Here is a 24,366-nt window from a genome sequence, read left to right as displayed (position 1 = left end):
AGGAACCCCCCCCCTTGCCTGCCTGCAGCGCTGAAGAGATCCCTAGATCTCCCATTGACTTCCATTACAAACCCGACGCTTGTTTCTACACTGCACCCGGCCGCCCACGCGCTGCTGAGGGTGAAATTTCTGTGTGGGCTTGTGTCCCCCCCGGTGCCCTACAAAACCCCCCTGGTCTGCCCTCCGAAGACGCGGGTACTTACCTGCAAGCAGACCGGAACCGGGGCACCCCCTTCTCTCCATTCTAGCCTATGTGTTTTGGGCACCACTTTGAACTCTGCACCTGACCGGCCCTGAGCTGCTGGTGTGGTGACTTTGGGGTTGCTCTAAACTCCCAACGGTGGGCTACCTTGGACCAAGAACTAAGCCCTGTAAGTGTCTTACTTACCTGGTTAACCTAACAAATACTTACCTCCCCTAGGAACTGTGAAAATTGCACTGTGTCCACTTTTAAAACAGCTATTTGTGAATAACTTGAAAAGTATACATGCAATTTTGATGATTTGAAGTTCCTAAAGTACTTACCTGCAATACCTTTCGAATGAGATATTACATGTAGAATTTGAACCTGTGGTTCTTAAAATAAACTAAGAAAAGATATTTTTCTATACAAAAACCTATTGGCTGGATTTGTCTCTGAGTGTGTGTACCTCATTTATTGTCTATGTGTATGTACAACAAATGCTTAACACTACTCCTTGGATAAGCCTACTGCTCGACCACACTACCACAAAATAGAGCATTAGTATTATCTCTTTTTGCCACTATCTTACCTCTAAGGGGAACCCTTGGACTCTGTGCATACTATTCCTTACTTTGAAATAGTGCATACAGAGCCAACTTCCTACATTGGTGGATCAGCGGTGGGGTACAAGACTTTGCATTTGCTGGACTACTCAGCCAATACCTGATCACACGACAAATTCCAAAATTGTCATTAGAAATTCATTTTTTGCAATTTGAAATTTTTCTAAATTCTTAAAAGTCCTGCTAGGGCCTTGTGTGTTAAGTCCCTGTTTAGCATTGTCTTTTAGAGTTTAAAAGTTTGTTAAAGGTTTGAAATTAGATTCTAGAAACAGTTTTAGATTCTTTAAAAAGTCTTCCAACTTTTAGCAAAATAATGTCTGATACAGAGATGAATGTGGTGGAACTCGACACCACACCTTACCTCCATCTTAAGATGAGGGAGCTAAGGTCTCTCTGTAATATAAAGAAAATAACCATTGGCTCCAGACCTACCAAAATTCAGCTCCAGGAGCTGTTGGCAGAGTTTGAAAAAGCCAACCCCTCTGAGGATGACTTCACAGAGGAAGAAATTAGTGACTTGGAGGGCAATTCCCCCCTTCCAGTCCTAAATAGGGAGACCAGGGCCTCTCAAGCCCTGTCTCCAAAAATGATAGTCAGAAATGTTGCTTCCCTCACAGGAGGGTCCAGCATTTCTGAAATCACTGAGGATGCTCTCAGTGAAGATGACCCCCTGTTAGCCAGGATGGTCAAAAGATTGGCTTTGGAAAAGCAGCTCCTAGCCATAGAAAGGGAAAGAAAAGAGATGGGCCTAGGTCCCATCAATGGTGGCAGCAACTTAAATAGGGTCAGAGATTCTCCTGACATCCTAAAAATCCCCAAAGGGATTGTAACAAAATATGAAGATGGTGATGACATCACCAAATGGTTCACAGCTTTTGAGAGGGCTTGTGTAACCAGAAAAGTGAACAGATCTCACTGGGGTGCTCTCCTTTGGGAAATGTTCACTGGAAAGTGTAGGGATAGACTCCTCACACTCTCTGGAAAAGATGCAGAATCTTATGACCTCATGAAGGGTACCCTGATTGAGGGCTTTGGATTCTCCACTGAGGAGTATAGAATTAGATTCAGGGGGGCTCAAAAATCCTCGAGCCAGACCTGGGTTGATTTTGTAGACTACTCAGTAAAAACACTAGATGGTTGGTTAACTGGAAATGAAGTGTGTGACTATGTTGGGCTTTATAATTTGTTTATGAAAGAACACATTTTAAGTAACTGCTTCAATGAAAAGTTGCATCAGTATCTGGTAGACCTAGGTCCAATTTCTCCCCAAGAATTGGGAAAGAAGGCAGACCACTGGGTCAAGACTAGGGTAACCAAAACTTCCACTGGGGGTGACCAAAAGAAAGGGGTTACAAAAACTCCCCAGGAGAAAGTGGGTGACACTAGAAACAAAGAAAAAGAGTCCTCTGTAGGCCCCCAAAAACCAGAACAGGTGGGTGGGCCCCAAGACACAACCCAAAACAAAGGTGGGTACCAGGGTAAGAACTGGGATGCCACTAAGGCATGGTGCCACAACTGTAAACAGTCTGGGCACCACACCAAGGACACTTCTTGTCCCAAAAACAAACCCCAGAACAAAATTCCTGGGGTAACCAGTGTAGCCATGGGAGATGACTCCTCAGATGAGGAGGTCTTCCTAGCCTTCCACTGGAAACAGGGCCCAACAGGTGAGTTGGAGATTCCAGAGGGAAGTAGACACTTCCACCACCTACTGGTGAATGGAATCCCAACCACTGCCCTGAGAGACACTTGTGCCAGTCACACTATTGTGCATGACAGGCTGGTGCTCTCAAACCAGTACATCCCAGGTGAGACTGCCAGGGTAAGAGTTAGCCTAGACAGGGTCACTAAGAGGCCTGTGGCTTTAGTGCCCATAGAAGTGGGTGGCACTCTTAGCTGGAGAAGGGTAGTAGTCAGTACAGACCTCCCCCTTGATTGTCTCCTTGGAAATGACTACCCAGAGGTTAGTCAGAGCTCAAGAGAGGAACTGGTCCAGTGCCAGTCCTCTCCCAAGGATTCTGGAAGTCCTGCCTCTGCAGTAAATGCAAGCAGGCCCCAGAAGAAGAAGAAAAGAAAACAGAGTAGGAAGGGTGGACAACCTTTAGCCAAGGTTACAGCAAGCCAAGGAGATTCTGCTCCAGTAGGGGAGAACTCCAAAAATGGCCCTGATAAAGTCCAACCTGACCCACAAGAAGTCCTGGCTAGTCAGGCAACTGTTAAACCTGAGTGGGTGGCTCCTCAGCTAACAGAAGAAAGAGTGGAAGAAGGGTGTTTACTACAAGATGTGGTAACCCCCCACTCCAATACAGCAGACAGGCAACCTGAACCCAAAGAAGCCTGTAACTTAGCCCCTTCCCTTTTAGGTGAAGAGCTAAAGGTGTGGTTCTGGGCACTGACAGCTGTCAGTGGCCTCTGCTGGGTGTTAGCCTTTATGGCTGCACTATCCTTAGCATGGTGGTCTGACCCCATGCCAAATAGCAAGTTAGGCCCCCTGACCCTATTGGTCATGGTGGGGTTACTCCAGCTCTGGGTAACCTCTCTGGGTAAGCTAGGGGTAACCCTGGCCAAGATAAGGTTAGCAGAGGTGGATACCTCTAAGACCAAAATAGAAAGAATGGGTGGAGACATTGAAGAGGCAGACAAGAGGCAATTCAGACTAGGTCCTATCACTGTGGAAGTGGGTCAGTTCCCCAAAGGGAATGACCTGAACAGAAGGATGTAAGGCAGAGTAGGCCCTGCAACTAACCAGCCTATTTCTCCTACTCTTCCTCGCCTGACAGACTAGGAAGACTCTCCCAGCTTGGGCTGAGTCTCCTGGCCTGTAGGCTGGGGGGGGGCTTGTGTAAAGAAATGGCTCCCTGTTGCAGTTACCCCCCACTTTTTGCCTGATACTGATGCTGACTTGACTGAGAAGTGTGCTGGGACCCTGCTAACCAGGCCCCAGCACCAGTGTTCCTTCACCTAAAATGTACCATTGTGTCCACAATTGGCACACCCTGGCATTCAGATAAGTCCCTTGTAACTGGTACTTCTAGTACCAAGGGCCCTGATGCCAAGAAAGGTCTCTAAGGGCTGCAGCATGTCTTATGCCACCCTAGAGACCCCTCACTCAGCACAGACACACTGCTTACAAGCCTGTGTGTGCTAGTGAGAACAAAATGAGTAAGTCGACATGGCACTCCCCTCAGGGTGCCATGCCAGCCTCTCACTGCCTATGCAGTATAGGTAAGACACCCCTCTAGCAGGCCTTACAGCCCTAAGGCAGGGTGCACTATACCATAGGTGAGGGTACCAGTGCATGAGCACTGTGCCCCTACAGTGTCTAAACAAAACCTTAGACATTGTAAGTGCAGGGTAGCCATAAGAGTATATGGTCTGGGAGTCTGTTTTACACGAACTCCACAGCACCATAATGGCTACACTGAAAACTGGGAAGTTTGGTATCAAACTTCTCAGCACAATAAATGCACACTGATGCCAGTGTACATTTTATTGTAAAATACACCACAGAGGGCACCTTAGAGGTGCCCCCTGAAACTTAACCAACTATCTGTGTAGGCTGACTAGTTTTAGCAGCCTGCCACACTAGAGACATGTTGCTGGCCCCATGGGGAGAGTGCCTTTGTCACTCTGAGGCCAGTAACAAAGCCTGCACTGGGTGGAGATGCTAACACCTCCCCCAGGCAGGAGCTGTGACACCTGGCGGTGAGCCTCAAAGGCTCACCCCTTTGTCACAGCCCAGCAGGGCACTCCAGCTTAGTGGAGTTGCCCGCCCCCTCCGGCCACAGCCCCCACTTTTGGCGGCAAGGCTGGAGGGAACAAAGAAAGCAACAAGGAGGAGTCACTGGCCAGTCAGGACAGCCCCTAAGGTGTCCTGAGCTGAAGTGACTCTAACTTTTAGAAATCCTCCATCTTGCAGATGGAGGATTCCCCCAATAGGGTTAGGATTGTGACCCCCTCCCCTTGGGAGGAGGCACAAAGAGGGTGTACCCACCCTCAGGGCTAGTAGCCATTGGCTACTAACCCCCCAGACCTAAACACGCCCTTAAATTTAGTATTTAAGGGCTACCCTGAACCCTAGAAAATTAGATTCCTGCAACTACAAGAAGAAGGACTGCCTAGCTGAAAACCCCTGCAGAGGAAGACCAGAAGACGACAACTGCCTTGGCTCCAGAAACTCACCGGCCTGTCTCCTGCCTTCCAAAGATCCTGCTCCAGCGACGCCTTCCAAAGGGACCAGCGACCTCGACATCCTCTGAGGACTGCCCCTGCTTCGAAAAGACAAGAAACTCCTGAGGACAGCGGACCTGCTCCAAGAAAAGCTGCAACTTTGTTTCCAGCAGCTTTAAAGAACCCTGCAAGCTCCCCGCAAGAAGCGTGAGACTTGCAACACTGCACCCGGCGACCCCGACTCGGCTGGTGGCGATCCAACACCTCAGGAGGGACCCCAGGACTACTCTAAGACTGTGAGTACAAAAACCTGTCCCCCCTGAGCCCCCACAGCGCCGCCTGCAGAGGGAATCCCGAGGCTTCCCCTGACCGCGACTCTTTGAATCCTAAGTCCCGACACCTGGGAGAGACCCTGCACCCGCAGCCCCCAGGACCTGAAGGACCGGACTTTCACTGGAGAAGTGACCCCCAGGAGTCCCTCTCCCTTGACCAAGTGGAGGTTTCCCCGAGGAACCCCCCCCTTGCCTGCCTGCAGCGCTGAAGAGATCCCTAGATCTCCCATTGACTTCCATTACAAACCCGACGCTTGTTTCTACACTGCACCCGGCCGCCCCCGCGCTGCTGAGGGTGAAATTTCTGTGTGGGCTTGTGTCCCCCCCGGTGCCCTACAAAACCCCCCTGGTCTGCCCTCCGAAGACGCGGGTACTTACCTGCAAGCAGACCGGAACCGGGGCACCCCCTTCTCTCCATTCTAGCCTATGTGTTTTGGGCACCACTTTGAACTCTGCACCTGACCGGCCCTGAGCTGCTGGTGTGGTGACTTTGGGGTTGCTCTAAACTCCCAACGGTGGGCTACCTTGGACCAAGAACTAAGCCCTGTAAGTGTCTTACTTACCTGGTTAACCTAACAAATACTTACCTCCCCTAGGAACTGTGAAAATTGCACTAAGTGTCCACTTTTAAAACAGCTATTTGTGAATAACTTGAAAAGTATACATGCAATTTTGATGATTTGAAGTTCCTAAAGTACTTACCTGCAATACCTTTCGAATGAGATATTACATGTAGAATTTGAACCTCTGGTTCTTAAAATAAACTAAGAAAAGATATTTCTCTATACAAAAACCTATTGGCTGGATTTGTCTCTGAGTGTGTGTACCTCATTTATTGTCTATGTGTATGTACAACAAATGCTTAACACTACTCCTTGGATAAGCCTACTGCTCGACCACACTACCACAAAATAGAGCATTAGTATTATCTCTTTTTGCCACTATCTTACCTCTAAGGGGAACCCTTGGACTCTGCATACTATTCCTTACTTTGAAATAGTGCATACAGAGCCAACTTCCTACAGATGGGTACTCGAAAAACCAGACAGCCACCTGTTCCTCTGGAGCTGGAAAGTCCACCAATTATAAGATTATAATTTCAAGGACTCCACTCCTACACCAAGGTAAAGTACCAAAAGCGTTCTCAATAGAGTTACTGTTCTTGTTTATTTCCCTTGACAACATTTCCACAGGTTTCATTAGCGAGCAGCATCCAAGCACAAAGCCTTCAAACACAAAGCCTTCAAACACAAAGCCAACATGTGTTTCGTCTGCTAAGAAACTGTCATCACAGACTTAATCACGGCTAAGGAAACACAATATGTATATTCTGTTGTTTCGTGCCCCAATAAAATATAAGGAAAATGTCACTTACCCAGTGTACATCTGTTCGTGGCATTAGTCGCTGCAGATTCACATGCTGTGCATAGTCCGCCGTCTGGTGTTGGGTCGGAGTGTTACAAGTTGTTTTTCTTCGAAGAAGTCTTTTCGAGTCACGAGACCGAGGGACTCCTCCCACTTAGGTTCCATTGCGCATGGGCGTCGACTCCATCTTAGATTGTTTTCCCCGCAGAGGGTGAGGTTGGAGTTGTGTATGCTAATAATAGTGCCCATGCAATGGAATAAATACGTATGTACAAAATGAAGGTTTAATGTACAAATGTCCAAGATCTACTTCTAAACGGCTACAGGCTCCCGGGGAGGAGGGTGGGCGCATGTGAATCTGCAGCGACTAATGCCACGAACAGATGTACACTGGGTAAGTGACATTTTCCGTTCAGTGGCATGTGTAGCTGCAGATACACATGCTGTGCATAGACTAGTAAGCAGTTATCTCCCCAAAAGCGGTGGTTCAGCCTGTAGGAGTGGAAGTAGTTTGAAATAAAGTTCTTAATACGGCTTGACCTACTGTAGCTTGTTGTGCAGATAACACATCTACACAGTAGTGTTTAGTAAATGTATGAGGCGTAGACCATGTTGCTGCCTTACATATTTCGGTCATTGGAATATTTCCTAGAAAGGCCATAGTAGCACCTTTCTTTCTGGTTGAGTGTGCCTTTGGTGTAATAGGCAGTTCCCTCTTTGCTTTAAGATAGCAGGTTTGGATGCACTTTACTATCCATCTGCCGATACCTTGTTTTGAAATTGGATTTCCTGTATGAGGTTTTTGGAAGGCAATAAATAGTTGTTTTGTCTTCCTAATTTCTTTTGTCCTGTCAATGTAGTACATTAGTGCTCTCTTGATGTCTAATGTATGTAGTGCTCTTTCAGCTATTGAATCTGGCTGTGGGAAGAACACTGGTAATTCCACTGTTTGGTTTAAGTGGAACGGTGAGATAACTTTTGGTAAGAATTTTGGATTTGTTCTTAGAACAACCTTATTTTTGTGTATTTGAATAAATGGTTCTTGTACGGTAAACGCCTGTATTTCACTTACTCTTCTTAGAGATGTGATGGCAATGAGAAATGCAACTTTCCACGTTAAGTATTGCATTTCACAAGAATGCATGGGTTCGAAAGGTGGACCCATGAGTCTTGTCAAGACAATGTTGAGGTTCCATGAAGGAACAGGTGGTGTCCTTGGTGGTATAATTCTCTTTAGGCCCTCCATAAACGCTTTAATGACAGGTATTCTAAATAGGGAAGTTGAATGAGTAATCTGCAGGTAAGCAGATATTGCTGCGAGATGTATTTTTATGGAAGAGAAAGCTAGATTTGATTTATGTAAATGTAGTAAATATCCTACTACATCTTTTGGAGATGCATGCAATGGTTGGACTTGATTATTATGGCAGTGACAAACAAATCTTTTCCATTTACTTGCATAGCCGTGTCTAGTGGATGGTCTTCTAGCTTGTTTGATGATCTCCATACACTCTTGTGTAAGGTTTAAGTGTCCAAATGCTAGGATTTCAGGAGCCAAATTGCTAGATTCAGCGATGCTGGGTTTGGATGCCTGATCTGTTGCTTGTGTTGTGTTAACAGATCTGGCCTGTTGGGTAGTTTGACATGAGGTACTACTGACAGGTCTAGTAGTGTGGTATACCAAGGTTGTCTTGCCCATGTTGGTGCTATTAGTATGAGTTTGAGTTTGTTTTGACTCAATCTGTTTACTAGATATGGAAGGAGAGGGAGAGGGGGAAAAGCGTACGCAAATATCCCTGACCAATTCATCCATAGAGCATTGCCTTGAGATTGCCGGTGTGGGTACCTGGACGCGAAGTTTTGGCATTTTGCGTTTTCTTTTGTTGTGAACAGATCTACTTGAGGTGTTCCCCAAATTTGGAAGTAAGTGTTCAGGATTTGGGGGTGAATTTCCCATTCGTGGACCTGTTGGTGATCCCGAGAGAGATTGTCTGCTAGCTGGTTCTGGATCCCTGGAATAAACTGTGCTATTAGGCGAATGTGGTTGTAAATTGCCCAATGCCATATTTTTTGTGTTAGGAGACACAACTGTGTCGAGTGTGTTCCCCCCTGTTTGTTTAAATAATACATTGTTGTCATGTTGTCCGTTTTGACAAGAATGTATTTGTGGGTTATCATTGGTTGGAATGCTTTCAACGCTAGAAATACTGCTAACAGTTCTAGGTGATTTATATGAAACTTTTTGATGTACGTCCCATTGTCCTTGGATGCTGTGTTGATTGAGGTGTGCTCCCCACCCTGTCATGGAAGCATCTGTTGTTATCACGTATTGTGGCACTGGGTCTTGGAAAGGCCGCCCTTTGTTTAAATTTGTACTGTTCCACCATAGAAGCGAGAGGTATGTTTGGCGGTCTATCAACACCAGATCTAGAAGTTGACCCTGTGCATGTGACCATTGTGATGCTAGGCACTGTTGTAAGGGCCGCATGTGCAATCTTGCGTTTGGGACAATGGCTATGCATGAGGACATCATGCCTAGGAGTTTTAATACCATCTTTGCGTATATCTTTTGTGTTGGATACATAGCTTGTATCACTTTGTGAAAATTTAGAACCCTTTGTGGACTTGGAGTGGCTATCCCTTTTGTTGTGTTGATTGTCGCTCCTAAGTATTGCTGTGTTTGACGCGGCAAAAGGTGTGACTTTGCATAGTTGATGGGGAAACCTAGTTTGTATAGGGTTTGTATAACATAATCTGTGTGGTGTGAACACTTTGTTAGCGAGTTGGTTTTGATTAACCAATCGTCTAGGTACGGAAACACGTGTATTTGCTGCCTCCTGATATGTGCAGCTACTACTGCTAGACATTTTGTAAAGACTCTTGGTGCTGTTATTCCGAATGGCAACACCTTGAATTGGTAATGTATTCTTTTGAATACGAACCTTAGGTATTTCCTGTGCGAGGGATGTATCGGTATATGGAAATATGCGTCTTTTAGATCTAACGTTGTCATGTAGTCTTGCTGTTTCAGTAGTGGTATTACGTCTTGTAACATGACCATATGAAAGTGGTCTGATTTGATGTAGGTGTTTAGTGTTCTGAGATCTAATATTGGTCTCAAAGTTTTGTCCTTTTTTGGTATTAGAAAGTACAGTGAGTAAACTCCTGTGTTCTTTTGTGTTTTTGGTACTAATTCTATTGCGTCTTTTTGCAGTAATGCTTGAACTTCTAGTCCTAGAAGGTCTATATGCTGTTTTGACATATTGTGTGTTTTCGGTGGGACATTTGGAGGGAGTTGGAGAAATTGTATGCAATAACCATGTTGGATAATTGCTAAGACCCAAGTGTCTGTTGTTATTTCTTCCCATGATTTGTGGAACTGGCTTAGTCTTCCCCCCCACTGGTGTTGTGTGAAGGGGTTGTGTGAAGGGGTTGTGTGACCTGTGAGTCACTGTTTAGTTTGAGGGGTTTCCCCGGTTTCTTGGGAATTGGCCCCCTCTGTATTGGCCTCGAAAGCCACCCCTTTGATATTGTCCCTGGTAGGTAGGTGGTCTGGTTTGTGAGGTGCTGGATTCTGTGGCTTGACCTCGAAACCCTCCTCTGTAAGTTGTTTTGCGAAATGTGCCAAATGTGCCTCTGCCCTGCAGGGAATAGAGTGCGCCCATGGCTTTGGCTGTGTCAGTGTCCTTTTTTAATTTTTCAATTGCAGTGTCCACTTCTGGTCCAAACAATTGCTGTTCATTGAACGGCATATTGAGCACAGCCTGTTGTATCTCAGGTTTGAAGCCAGATGTGCGCAGCCATGCGTGCCTCCTTATTGTCACGGCAGTATTTATTGTTCTTGCAGCTGTATCTGCTGCATCCATAGAAGAGCGTATTTGGTTGCTGGAGATATTTTGCCCCTCTTTAACCACTTGTTTTGCTTGTTTCTGGAATTCTTTGGGGAGGTGCTCGATGAGATGCTGCATCTCGTCCCAATGGGCCCTGTCGTATCGCGCTAGGAGTGCTTGCGAATTGGCGATGCGCCACTGATTTGCAGCTTGTGCTGCAACCCTTTTCCCAGCTGCATCAAACTTGCGGCTCTCCTTGTCCGGAGGTGGTGCGTCGCCTGATGTCTGCGAGTTGGCTCTTTTACGAGCTGCTCCTACGACTACTGAATCTGGTGTCAGTTGCGATGTAATAAAAGCAGGGTCTGTGGGCGGTGCCTTGTATTTTTTCTCCACCCTTGGAGTTATTGCTCTGCTTTTAACAGGCTCCTTGAAAATTTGTTTAGCGTGCCTTAGCATTCCCTGGAGCATGGGAAGGCTTTGATAATGGCTGTGGGTGGAGGACAGGGTGTTAAAGAGGAAGCCATCCTCAATAGGCTCCGAATGTAGAGATACATTATGAAATTCGGCTGCCCTAGCTACCACCTGTGTATATGCTGTACTGTCCTCAGGTGGTGAGGGTCTAGTTGGGTACGAATCTGGACTATTGTCCGATACTGGTGCATCATAGAGGTCCCATGCTGCCTGATCATCCTGGCTCATGGTGGTATAAGCTGGTGATTGTGGTGGAGTCTGTGCCGGTGACACATGAGTTGACTGTGGTGGAGTTACCCTTTTTACCACCTTTGCTTGTGGTGGCTTGTCTTGTTGTTGGAAGTCAAGTTTCCTTTTCCTTCTGATTGGGGGAAGAGTGCTGATTTTCCCCTTTGGATAAAAATCCGCTTTTGAGTGTGATCTACGTCTGTAGTTTGTAATTCCTCCTCAAACCTGTGTCTTTTTAGTTGGGAGGACATTGATTGTTCCTCTGAGTAGGAACTGGCTTTCGGTTCGGTTGCTGGGCGTTTTGGCACCGAAACCATGTCTTTTGTTGTTTTCAGCTCCGCAGAGATTTTCCTCTTTTTCGGTGTCGTACCGTCTTGGCGTCGACAATCGTCGGTGCCGCTATCTCTGTGCCGAGCAGCTTCGGTGCCGCTGTCTCGGTGTCAACCCTTTTCTGCGGCACTTTCTCGGTCCCGAGATTGCTGCGCGCCTGTGTCTCGACCTGAGTCGGACGATCTCGGCACCAGTTCGCCCTTTTTCGGTGCCGATGGACGGTCACCTACTTTATGGGTTGAGCCATGGCCTGTCGGCAGTGGCTTCCCCTGGGCTTTGTCTGTTTTCCTGTGTGATGCTTGTTTCGACGTCTTACTCACGGTTTCTTCGACGTCGAATTCTTCGGAATCCGATTCGTGGATGGAGAATGTTTCTTCTTCTCCCTCTTCCTCGAACCGTTGTTGTCCTGTCGGCGTGGACGCCATCTGCAACCTTCTGGCTCTTCGGTCTCGGAGCGTTTTTCTCGACCGAAACGCTCGTCAGGCCTCACACGTCTCTTCTTTGTGCTCGGGTGACAGGCACAAGTTACAGACCAAATGTTGGTCTGTATAGGGATATTTACTGTGGCATTTAGGACAGAATCGGAATGGGGTCCGTTCCATCAGTCTCGATGTTGCACGCGGTCGGGCCGACCAGGCCCCGACGGGGGATCGAAATTATCCCGAAGGGCTACCGGAGCTCTTCAAGATTCGGTGTCGATTCTAATCTAACCCGATACCGAACGAAACAATACCGACGAATTTTCCGTTGATTCTGACTAACTTTCCGACCCGAAACACGGAGCGAAAAGGAACACGTCCGAACCCGATGGCGGAAAAAAAACAATCTAAGATGGAGTCGACGCCCATGCGCAATGGAACCTAAGTGGGAGGAGTCCCTCGGTCTCGTGACTCGAAAAGACTTCTTCGAAGAAAAACAACTTGCAACACTCCGACCCAACACCAGACGGCGGACTATGCACAGCATGTGTATCTGCAGCTACACATGCCACCGAACATATATTTTCCAGAATCAACCATCAGACAGTACTTAGCAAAGGATTTCACCACATAAGATAATGAACAACAGCTAAAACTGTAGGAAAATCAGCAAAGTCTGAGGTCTGTCATGAGTTTACAGAACCCAAAACATATGGAGGCTTGCCTGTAAAACTGTGCCAATGATGAAAATGTCACTTACCCAGTGTACATCTGTTCGTGGCATTAGTCGCTGCAGATTCACATGTTTGGCACAGTCCGCTGCCTGGTGTTGGGCTCGGAGTATTACAAGTTGTTTTTCTTCGAAGAAGTCTTTTTGGTCACGGGACCGAAGGACTCCTCCCTCTTTGGCTCCATTGCGCATGGGCGTCGACTCCATCTTAGATTGTTTTCCCCGCAGAGGGTGAGGATGGAGTTGTTTGGTATAAATAGTGCCCATGCAATGGAGTGAATATGTATGTATGATAAGAGTTTCTAATAATTATTTACAAATGTTCAGATGTTTAAGGTTTATGATCTACTTCTAAACGGCTACAGGCTTCCCGGGGAGGTGGGAGGGTACATGTGAATCTGCAGCGACTAATGCCACGAACAGATGTACACTGGGTAAGTGACATTTTCAGTTCGATGGCATATGTTGCTGCAGATACACATGTTTGGCATAGACTATAAAGCAGTTACCTCCCCTAAAAGCGGTGGTTTAGCCTGTAGGAGTTGAAGTAGTTTGGAATAATGTTCTTAGTACAGCTTGGCCCACTGTAGCTTGTTGTGCATTTAGTACGTCTACACAGTAGTGTTTAGTAAACGTATGAGGCGTAGACCAGGTTGCAGCCTTACATATTTCGCTCATAGGAATGTTTCCTAGAAAGGCCATTGTAGCACCTTTCTTTCTGGTTGAGTGTGCCTTTGGTGTAATAGGCAATTTTCTTTTGGCTTTAAGATAGCATGTTTGGATGCATCTGACTATCCATCTAGCAATGCCTTGTTTAGAGATTGGATTTCCTACGTGTGGTTTTTGAAAAGCTATGAACAGTTGTTTTGTTTTCCTGATTAGCTTTGTTCTGTCAATGTAATACATTAGTGCTCTTTTGATGTCTAATGTATGTAGTGCCCTTTCAGCCACAGAATTTGGTTGTGGGAAGAACACTGGCAATTCTACTGTTTGATTTAAATGGAATGGTGAGATTACTTTTGGCAGAAATTTTGGATTTGTTCTTAGAACTATTTTATTGTTGTGTATTTGAATAAATGGTTCTTGTATGGTAAATGCCTGTATTTCACTTACTCTTCTGAGGGATGTGATTGCAATGAGAAATGCGACCTTCCAGGTTAGATATTGCATTTCACAGGAATGCATGGGTTCGAAAGGGGGACCCATGAGCCTTGTTAAGACGATGTTAAGATTTCATGAAGGAACTGGTGGTGTTCTTGGTGGTATAATTCTTTTTAGCCCTTCCATGAATGCTTTAATAACTGGTATTCTAAATAGAGACGATGAATGAGTAGTTTGTAGGTAAGCAGATATAGCTGCGAGGTATATTTTTATAGATGAAAAAGCGAGATTTGCTTTTTGCAAATGTAGTAAGTATCCTACTATGTCTTTAGTAGAGGCATGTACTGGTTGTATTTGATTGGCATGGCAGTAGTAAACAAATCTTTTCCACTTAGATGCATAGCAGTGTCTAGTGGAAGGTTTTCTAGCTTGTTTTATGACCTCCATGCATTCTTGTGTGAGGTCCAAGTGTCCGAATTCTAGGATTTCAGGAGCCAAATTGCCAGATTCAATGATGCTGGGTTTGGATGTCTGATCTGTTGTTTGTGTTGTGTTAACAGATCTGGCCTGCTGGGTAGTTTGACATGCGGTACTAGTGAAAGGTCTAGTAGAGTGGTATACCAAGGTTGTCTTGCCCATGTGGGTGCTATCAGTATGAGTTTGAGTTGGTTTTGACTTAACTTGTTTACTAGATATGGAAGGAGAGGGAGAGGGGGGAAAAGCGTACGCAAATATCCCTGACCAATTCATCCATAGAGCATTGCCTTGTGATTCGCGGTGTGGGTACCTGGATGCGAAGTTTTGGCATTTTGAGTTTTCTCTTGTTGCGAACAAATCTATCTGGGGTGTTCCCCAAATTTGAAAGTACTTGTTCAGAACTTGGGGGTGAATTTCCCATTCGTGGACTTGTTGGTGGTCTCGCAAAAGGTTGTCTGCTAGTTGGTTTTGTATTCCTGGAATAAATTGTGCTATTAGGCGAATGTTGTTGTGAATCGCCCACTGCCAAATTTTTTGTGTTAGGAGGCACAATTGTGTTGAGTGTGTTCCTCCTTGTTTGTTTAGATAATACATTGTTGTCATGTCTGTTTTGACAAGAATGTATTTGTGTGTTATTATGGGTTGGAAGGCTTTTAACGCTAGAAATACTGCCAACAGTTCTAGGTAATTGATATGAAATTTTGTTTCGTGTATATCCCATTGTCCTTGAATGCTGTGGTGATTGAGGTGTGCTCCCCACCCTGTCTTGGAAGCATCTGTTGTTATAACGTATTGAGGCACTGGGTCCTGAAATGTCCGCCCTTTGTTTAAATTTTTGCTGTTCCACCATAGAAGCGAGAGGTATGTTTGGCGGTCTACCAACACCAGATTTTGAAGTTGACCCTGTGCCTGTGACCATTGTGATGCTAGACACTGTTGTAAGGGTCGCATGTGTAGTCTTGCGTTTGGGACAATGGCTATGCATGATGACATCATGCCTAGAAGTTTTAGCGCAAATTTTGCTTGTATCTTTTGGTTTGGAAACATAGCACTTATTAGCTTGTGGAATGCCTGCACTCTTTGTGGACTTGGAGTGGCAATTCCTTTTGATGTGTTGATGGTTGCTCCTAGATATTGTTGTGTTTGACACGGTTCTAGGTGTGATTTTGTGTAGTTGATGGAAAACCCCAGTTTGTGAAGGGTTTGTATGACAAAAGGTGGTGTCGCTTGCGCATTTTTTTACTGTGTTGGTTTTGATTAGCCAGTCGTCTAGGTAAGGGAACACATGTATCTGTTGTCTCCTGATGTGTGCTGCTACTACTGCTAGACATTTTGTGAACACTCTTGGTGCAGTTGTTATTCCGAATGGCAACACCTTGAATTGGTAATGTATTCCTTTGAATACGAACCGTAGGTACTTTCTGTGAGAAGGGTGTATTGGTATATGAAAGTACGCATCCTTTAGGTCTAATGTGGTCATGTAATCTTGCTGTTTGAGCAGTGGAATGATGTCTTGTAGTGTGACCATGTGAAAATGGTCCGATATGATGTAGGTATTTAGTGTCCTGAGATCTAATATTGGTCTCAATGTTTCGTCTCTTTTTGGAATTAGAAAGTACAGGGAGTAAACTCCTGTGTTTTTTTGTTGTACTGGTACTAATTCTATTGCATTCTTTTGCAGTAGTGCTTGAACTTCTAGTCCTAAAAGTTCTAAATGATGTTGTGACATTTTGCGTGTTTTGGGGGGGATGTTTGGTGGGAAGTTGTGGAATTCTATGCAATAGCCATGGTGGATTATTGCTAATACCCAATTGTCTGTTGTAATCTGTTGCCAAGATTGGTAGAATTGGCTTAGTCTTCCCCCCACTGGTGTTGAGTGAAGGGGTTGCGTGACGTGAAAGTCACTGTTTAGGTGGAGGTGTTTTTGGAGTTTGGAATCTTCCCCTACTCCTTGGGAATTGACCCCCCCGATATCCCCTGAAACCTCCCCTTTGGAAGGAACCCTGATATGGTGTGGTTCTTGATTGTTGGCTGGTGGTGTCTGTGGGTTGGCCACGAAACCCCCCTCTAAATGGAGTTTTCCGGAAAGAGCCTCTGCTCTGCGGGGAGTAGAGTGCGCCCATGGCTTTGGCCGTGTCTGTGTCCTTTTTAAGTTTTTCAATGGCTGTATCCACTTCCGAGCCAAACAGTTGTTTCTCGTTGAAGGGCATATTAAGGACAGCCTGCTGGATTTCAGGTTTGAAGCCTGAAGTGCGTAGCCAAGCGTGTCTCCTTATGGTGACAGCAGTGTTGACTGTTCTTGCTGCAGTATCGGCTGCGTCTAGTGAAGAGCGGATTTGATTGTTTGAGATCGTTTGTCCCTCTTCCACTATTTGCTGCGCCCTTTTTTGGTATTCCTGGGGAAGATGGTCTACGAGAAGTTGCATCTCGTCCCAGTGTGCGCGGTCATATCTGGCCAGCAGCGCTTGTGAATTTGCGATGCGCCACTGGTTGGCTGCCTGTGACGCCACTCTTTTCCCTGCCGCGTCAAATTTTCGGCTTTCTTTGTCCGGAGGTGGGGCGTCGCCAGATGTATGTGAATTTGCTCTTTTGCGAGCTGCCCCTACTACCACAGAGTCGGGTGGTAACTGCGAAGTAATAAACACTGGGTCTGTGGGTGGTGGTTTGTATTTCTTATCCACCCTTGGGGTGATGGCTCTTGATTTTACGGGCTCCTCAAAAATTTGTTTTGCGTGCCGTAACATCCCTGGTAGCATTGGGAGACATTGATATTGGCTATGTGTAGCCGAGAGGGTGTTAAATAAGAAATCATCCTCTATAGGATCGGAATGCAGTTGGACATTGTGGAAGTCTGCAGCCCTAGCCACCAGTTGCGAGTATGAGGTACTGTCCTCTGGCGGTGACGGCTTTGTGGGGTATGACTCGGGATCATTGTCCGGCACTGGGGTGTCATACAGGTCCCAAGCGTCTTGATCCTGATCGTCATGACTTATGGTAGTTTGCGCTGGTGAGTGCATTTGTGGCGGTGTTTGTGCCGGCGATGCCTGTGGAGGAGAGGGCGGAGGCGTGACTTTAACCACTTTGGCTTGTGGTTGTGTGTCATCCTTTGGAAGTCCGATCCTTCTTTTCCTCATGATTGGGGGAAGGGTTGATATCTTCCCTGTATCTTGCTGGATGCACAGTCTCTTTTGTGTGTAGTCCGATTCTACACTTTGGAGCTCTTGTCCAAATTTGTGCATTTGGCCACTTAGTCCTTGTTCCTCTGAGTAGGATGAAGGTGTGGTATTTTTCGGCGCCGAGAGGGAATCTTTTTTCGGTTTCGGCACCGACAGAATTTTTGTTCCTTTCGGCAAGGATTCTCGGTGCCGATGTTTTTCGGTGCCGGTATCTTGTTTCTGTCTCTCGGAGCCGCTTTCTCGGCTCCGAGGTTGCTCCATGGCGGTCCCTCGACCGGAGTCGGGTGTCTTCGCTATGGGCGTGCCCTTTTTCAGCCCCTTCGACGGGTCGCCTGATTTATGGGTCGAGCCATGGCCTGTTGGCAGTGGCGTCCCCTGGGCTTTCGGTTTGTCGATGGATTTACTTTTCGACGTCTTACTCACAGTTTGTTGCTGTTGTTCGACGTCGGAGTCTCCGGATTCTGATTCCGGAACCGAGAATGTTTCCTCTTCGTCGTCGAAACGTTGTTTTGTCGACGTGGACGCCATTTGGTGACGCCTGGCTCTTCGGTCCCGGAGTGTTTTTCTGGACCGGAAGGCTCTACAGGCTTCACAGGTATCCTCCTTGTGCTCGGGGGACAAGCACAAGTTACAGACCAAGTGCTGATCTGTATAAGGATACTTACTGTGACATTTTGGGCAGAAACGAAACGGGGTCCGTTCCATCGGCTTCGATGTCGCACGCGGTCGGGCCGACCAGGCCCCGATGGGGGATCGAAACTAACCCAAAGTCTTCCGATGATCGGTGTCGATGTACCTAACTATCCCGATACCGAACGGAACAAAACCGACGCTTTCTTCCGAGATTCTGACTAACTTTCCGAACCGAAACACGGAGCGAAAAGGAATACGTCCGAACCCGACAGCGGAAAAAAACAATCTAAGATGGAGTCGACGCCCATGCGCAATGGAGCCAAAGAGGGAGGAGTCCTTCGGTCCCGTGACCAAAAAGACTTCTTCGAAGAAAAACAACTTGTAATACTCCGAGCCCAACACCAGGCAGCGGACTGTGCCAAACGTGTATCTGCAGCAACATATGCCATCGAACACTGTTTTACCCCAGACTTCTTGGTTCACTACAACATGTTAGCAAATTCTGCTGATTTCAGTAGGTGTAGTGTCTTTCTGGTGGAGAATTTACTGGCTTAGAACGGAAGTGGCAGCATTTCAGACAAGCTATTTGTAAGGATTATTGGTATATGCCATTACAGGATGTAACCGAATAACAGTGTTTTAGTATCTTTATTAGGAGTGTTGTGATACTGAACAGTCTTGGAGAGAAATGATAACTTCAGCTACATACCCATCATCCCCTCCGGATACCATGTGCTCTTCGTTGATCAGCTGGATGCAGTCAATGGAGCCACTAGAAAGGGGCAAGAAAATCAAAGATCAAAAAGTGCCATTGCATGATTGAGTTTGGGCAGGAATGGAGAAAATAAATGGGGAAAAAGCTGGGACAGCAGACAAAGTGGTGAGGAGTCATTTCATGGGTGGGAAAACCGGAAGAGGGGACAGAGTTCCTATTTTGGGTGCCCTTCAATGCCAGCTGGATTCCTGGTACTACTGTTTGTTCTCCACAAGCCAACCACCAAAATAAAAAAATGAAGTGAAGATGTTCTAGGCTTGTTCACAAAATTCTCAAGCCACCACTTGGCAGGCGGCACAGGAAAATTCTGTTTCAATGATTTTAATTAAGGCTTCATTTTTAATAGGCATACAAACATTGCTTGCAGTAAGAGATAACCAACGTGGTCGGGAACAATCACCACCACCCTCCACTCCATACCCAGACCCTTATCATGGACATCAGAGCATTACAACCTACACGTCAGAATCAGTCAGGAAGGTCACTCCATTGTATGATAACTGTGTTGTGTCCAATAGGTCCAAAGAGCAAAGCTTCGGAAAGTATGTCCTGGCCAGGACGTCGGATTTCCAACAGAGAAGAACTGGATCCCAGAGTTTGTGGAGTTGGATTTATCCAGTATTTTGTGAGCAAAATTCTCCTGGCTCAATAGGAACCACAATTTATTAAGCCGGTGCTTGTCTGTGGGAATAGAGGGCTTCCCCCAGAGGTTGAGGCTCGCCTGCTTTGCGGCTAGAAAAATGTGAGAGATGCTCTTGCACACAGTAGAGTGATGGGGATAAAGTTCTCAGCGGTCTTCCCAGGAGAGTAAACTTGGGGAGTCTGTCAAGCTCACTACCCTGGATTTGCCTAGAATACAGAGTCACATAAGGTCTCTAGTCAGGGGCAAGACCATAGGTTGTGTATGAGGGTGCTTCCACAGCTGCGCCACACTGTCACTGACTGGGTCATATTAATAGTGTTTTGAATTCTGTCTTGGATAGGAGTGGGGCCACCAAAATGGTCCAGCACTACAAAAAAACATGCTCTGATCCACCCTATCCAATGCTTTCTCAGCATCCACAGATAGGAGATACTGCACAGATTAAGTCAGGCGGCAAAGATTTAAGGTGGTTAGCTAGGACTTGATGTAGGAAACTTTACTTCTCTGAAGATGTCCCCTCACTTTTCACCTCCTTTAGAACTACTAGATGCTGGTTTTCTGCTGACAGTGCACCATCAGACCTCAAAGCCAGTTCTCTTTCCCTTAAAACTAGGTATGTCTGAATGTTTTACAATTGGCACCGGACTTTATCACCCATCTAAGTACCTAGTAAATGGGAGCCCTGGTACCTAGGGCATGGGTACTAAAGAGGAAACCCTAAGGGCTGCACCATATCTTATGCCACCCTAAGGGACCCACAGATGAATTGCACACAGCCTGCCACCCAAACAGTGTCAGAGCGCAAGCCTCGAAAGAAAAAACAGCATGGCACACACTGTCTGCCATGCCATAGTGACTGCATGTATTACATGTAAGTCACCCCTACAGCAGCAGCCCGTAAGTGCCCCAAGGCAAGGTGCATTATAATACATATGGGCACTGCTTGCAAAGTCGGGTACTCTGTCAAGCTGGCCATCGGGCCCGCTGAGGGAACAATGAGTTAGGAGAAGATTGTTTGGAGCTCAGCCCCGCCACTGCACCAAAGTCCTGAGACACTGATCCCTCCCCAGAGTCTCCCTGGACCTCTTGCAACAACCAAGGCTTGTTGGTAGTCCAAAATAGGCTCCAACTGCACAAAGGCAGCCCTACTGTCAAGGTACGTCAGGATCAGCCATGCCAGCATCAAGTGGCCCCACTGCCCTGTTTCCCCTCGTCAATTGGTCACAAGAATGTCTGACCGCCGCGACAAGACACCTCAAAGCGTCCCTGCACCCGAGTTCCATCGCTTGAGTTAGAGGGAGACAACTGTGTCAATGGGGTCCACAGACCCTCAAAAGCTAAGCCCACCATTGGGTTTGGCCATACTGGTCCCCAATTCACTACCTGAACCTCCTTCCGTAGAGATCAAGAACCATACATCTTCTCCAGCGCAACCCCACCAGACAAAGCACCATTGCACATGGACCCTCAAGCCAGATGGACCGATGGTGTACCTGCGTGACCAAGACCCTCAAGACCTGAGCTCCTCTGGGGGTTCAGGTTGATTGGCCCCCTAGTACCTGCCTGCAGCCTTTGTCACTGGACCATTTTCCATTGAAGAGAATGGGGCACCTGGCACCGAAACGCACCTCTGCGCCCACAGTGCCTTCTGAGTTGACCTGTTCGTGCTGCCTTGGACCTTGCCCCATACTCACCTTGAGTCTAGCAGAACCATCCTGTAAGTCGTTGCTAAGTGACCCTATGCAGTATATATTTATTCCCCACAGGATAACATTACTGTTTGAAGTTCAAAGTACAAGTGTACTTTATTGGGACTTCAAAACTGACAACTTGAAACGTACTTACACGATGACTGTCTAAATTAATACAAAAAACAGTTATTTTTATAAATTCGTTTTGGATTTCTTTATTGAGTGTGTGTCCTGTTTACCGGCTCTGTGTGTGCAAAAAATGCTTAACACTATCCTCTGATAGCTCACACTACCAGAAAAGAGAGAATTTAGAGTTATTATTCTAACCCGTGTAAACCAAGGAGGGTCGCCCTGGACCATCTGCATAGTGTCCCATTACATTGGTACACTCCACAGATGGCCAGCTTTCTACACTTGAGCAAAGAGTTTAAGGTCTACGTTCAGGAAGGCTTTCAGGAGTTAGGAACGTCAAAGCTTGGAGTCCTACTGTAGGAAGTTGGCTCTGTATGTGCTGTTTCAAAGTAAGGAATAGCATGCACAGAGTCCAAGGGTTCCCCTTAGAGGTAAAATAGTGGTAAAAAATAGATAATACTAATGCTCTATTTTGTGGTAGTGTGGTCGAGCAATAGGCTTATCCAAGGAGTAGTGTTAAGCATTTGTTGTACATACACATAGACAATAAATGAGGTACACACACTCAGAGACAAATCCAGCCAATAGGTTTTTATATAGAAAAATATCTTTTCTTAGTTTATTTTAAGAACCACAGGTTCAAATTCTACATGTAATATCTCATTCGAAAGGTATTGCAGGTAAGTACTTTAGGAACTTCAAATCATCAAAATTGCATGTATACTTCTCAAGTTATTGACAAATAGCTGTTTTAAAAGTGGACACTTAGTGCAATTTTCACAGTTCCTGGGGGAGGTAAGTTTTTGTTAGTTTTACCAGGTAAGTAGGACACTTACAGGGTTCAGTTCTTGGTCCAAGGTAGCCCACCGTTGGGGGTTCAGAGCAACCCCAAAGTCACCACACCAGCAGCTCAGGGCCGGTCAGGTGCAGAGTTCAAAGTGGTGCCCAAAACACATAGGCTAGAATGGAGAGAAGGGGGTGCCCCGGTTCCGGTCTGCTTGCAGGTAAGTACCCGCGTCTTCGGAGGGCAGACCAGGGGGGTTTTGTAGGGCACCGGGGGGGGGACACAAGCCCACACAGAAATTTCACCCTCAGCAGCGCGGGGGCGGCCGGGTGCAGTGTAGAAACAAGCGTCGGGTTTTCAATGTTAGTCTATGAGAGATCTCGGGATCTCTTCAGCGCTGCAGGCAGGCAAGGGGGGGATTCCTCGGGGAAACCTCCACTTGGGCAAGGGAGAGGGACTCCTGGGGGTCACTTCTCCAGTGAAAGTCCGGTCCTTCAGGTCCTGGGGGCTGCGGGTGCAGGGTCTCTCCCAGGCGTCGGGACTTTAGGTTCAAAGAGTCGCGGTCAGGGGAAGCCTCGGGATTCCCTCTGCAGGCGGCGCTGTGGGGGCTCAGGGGGGACAGGTTTTGGTACTCACAGTATCGGAGTAGTCCTGGGGTCCCTCCTGAGGTGTCGGATCTCCACCAGCCGAGTCGGGGTCGCCGGGTGCAGTGTTGCAAGTCTCACGCTTCTTGCGGGGAGCTTGCAGGGCTCTTTAAAGTTGCTGGAAACAAAGTTGCAGCTTTTCTTGGAGCAGGTCCGCTGTCCTCGGGAGTTTCTTGTCTTTTCGAAGCAGGGGCAGTCCTCAGAGGATGTCGAGGTCGCTGGTCCCTTTGGAAGGCGTCGCTGGAGCAGGATCTTTGGAAGGCAGGAGACAGGCCGGTGAGTTTCTGGAGCCAAGGCAGTTGTCGTCTTCTGGTCTTCCTCTGCAGGGGTTTTCAGCTAGGCAGTCCTTCTTCTTGTAGTTGCAGGAATCTAATTTTCTAGGGTTCAGGGTAGCCCTTAAATACTAAATTTAAGGGCGTGTTTAGGTCTGGGGGGTTAGTAGCCAATGGCTACTAGCCCTGAGGGTGGGTACACCCTCTTTGTGCCTCCTCCCAAGGGGAGGGGGTCACAATCCTAACCCTATTGGGGGAATCCTCCATCTGCAAGATGGAGGATTTCTAAAAGTTAGAGTCACTTCAGCTCAGGACACCTTAGGGGCTGTCCTGACTGGCCAGTGACTCCTCCTTGTTGCTTTCTTTGTTCCCTCCAGCCTTGCCGCCAAAAGTGGGGGCCGTGGCCGGAGGGGGCGGGCAACTCCACTAAGCTGGAGTGCCCTGCTGGGCTGTGACAAAGGGGTGAGCCTTTGAGGCTCACCGCCAGGTGTTACAGCTCCTGCCTGGGGGAGGTGTTAGCATCTCCACCCAGTGCAGGCTTTGTTACTGGCCTCAGAGTGACAAAGGCACTCTCCCCATGGGGCCAGCAACATGTCTCTAGTGTGGCAGGCTGCTGGAACCAGTCAGCCTACACAGATAGTCGGATAGGTTTCAGGGGGCACCTCTAAGGTGCCCTCTGTGGTGTATTTTACAATAAAATGTACGCTGGCATCAGTGTGCATTTATTGTGCTGAGAAGTTTGATACCAAACTTCCCAGTTTTCAGTGTAGCCATTATGGTGCTGTGGAGTTCGTGTTTGACAGACTCCCAGACCATATACTCTTATGGCTACCCTGCACTTACAATGTCTAAGGTTTTGTTTAGACACTGTAGGGGTACCATGCTCATGCACTGGTACCCTCACCTATGGTATAGTGCACCCTGCCTTAGGGCTGTAAGGCCTGCTAGAGGGGTGTCTTACCTATACTGCATGGGCAGTGAGAGGCTGGCATGGCACCCTGAGGGGAGTGCCATGTCGACTTACTCGTTTTGTTCTCACTAGCACACACAAGCTGGTAAGCAGTGTGTCTGTGCTGAGTGAGAGGTCTCCAGGGTGGCATAAGACATGCTGCAGCCCTTAGAGACCTTCCTTGGCATCAGGGCCCTTGGTACTAGAAGTACCAGTTACAAGGGACTTATCTGGATGCCAGGGTCTGCCAATTGTGGATACAAAAGTACAGGTTAGGGAAAGAACACTGGTGCTGGGGCCTGGTTAGCAGGCCTCAGCACACTTTCAATTGTAAACATAGCATCAGCAAAGGCAAAAAGTCAGGGGGCAACCATGCCAAGGAGGCATTTCCTTACACCTACCCATGG

General features: G+C 47.0%; 1 protein-coding gene across 1 annotated transcript in view; it reads right to left on the bottom strand.

The window, feature by feature from the left end:
* RRP9 (ribosomal RNA processing 9, U3 small nucleolar RNA binding protein) overlaps positions 1-24,366 on the bottom strand; it is a 220,574-nt gene that overhangs the window by 103,531 nt on the left and 92,677 nt on the right. Inside the window, exon 11 of the mRNA XM_069206752.1 lies at positions 18,779-18,841. Coding sequence (XP_069062853.1) covers positions 18,779-18,841 — 63 coding nt within the window. The remainder of the gene's footprint in view (positions 1-18,778; positions 18,842-24,366) is intronic.

This window comes from Pleurodeles waltl, chromosome 9 (genome assembly GCF_031143425.1).
Source record: "Pleurodeles waltl isolate 20211129_DDA chromosome 9, aPleWal1.hap1.20221129, whole genome shotgun sequence".
NCBI classification, from domain to species: domain Eukaryota; kingdom Metazoa; phylum Chordata; class Amphibia; order Caudata; family Salamandridae; genus Pleurodeles; species Pleurodeles waltl.
This window is presented reverse-complemented; position numbering and strand designations above follow the sequence as displayed.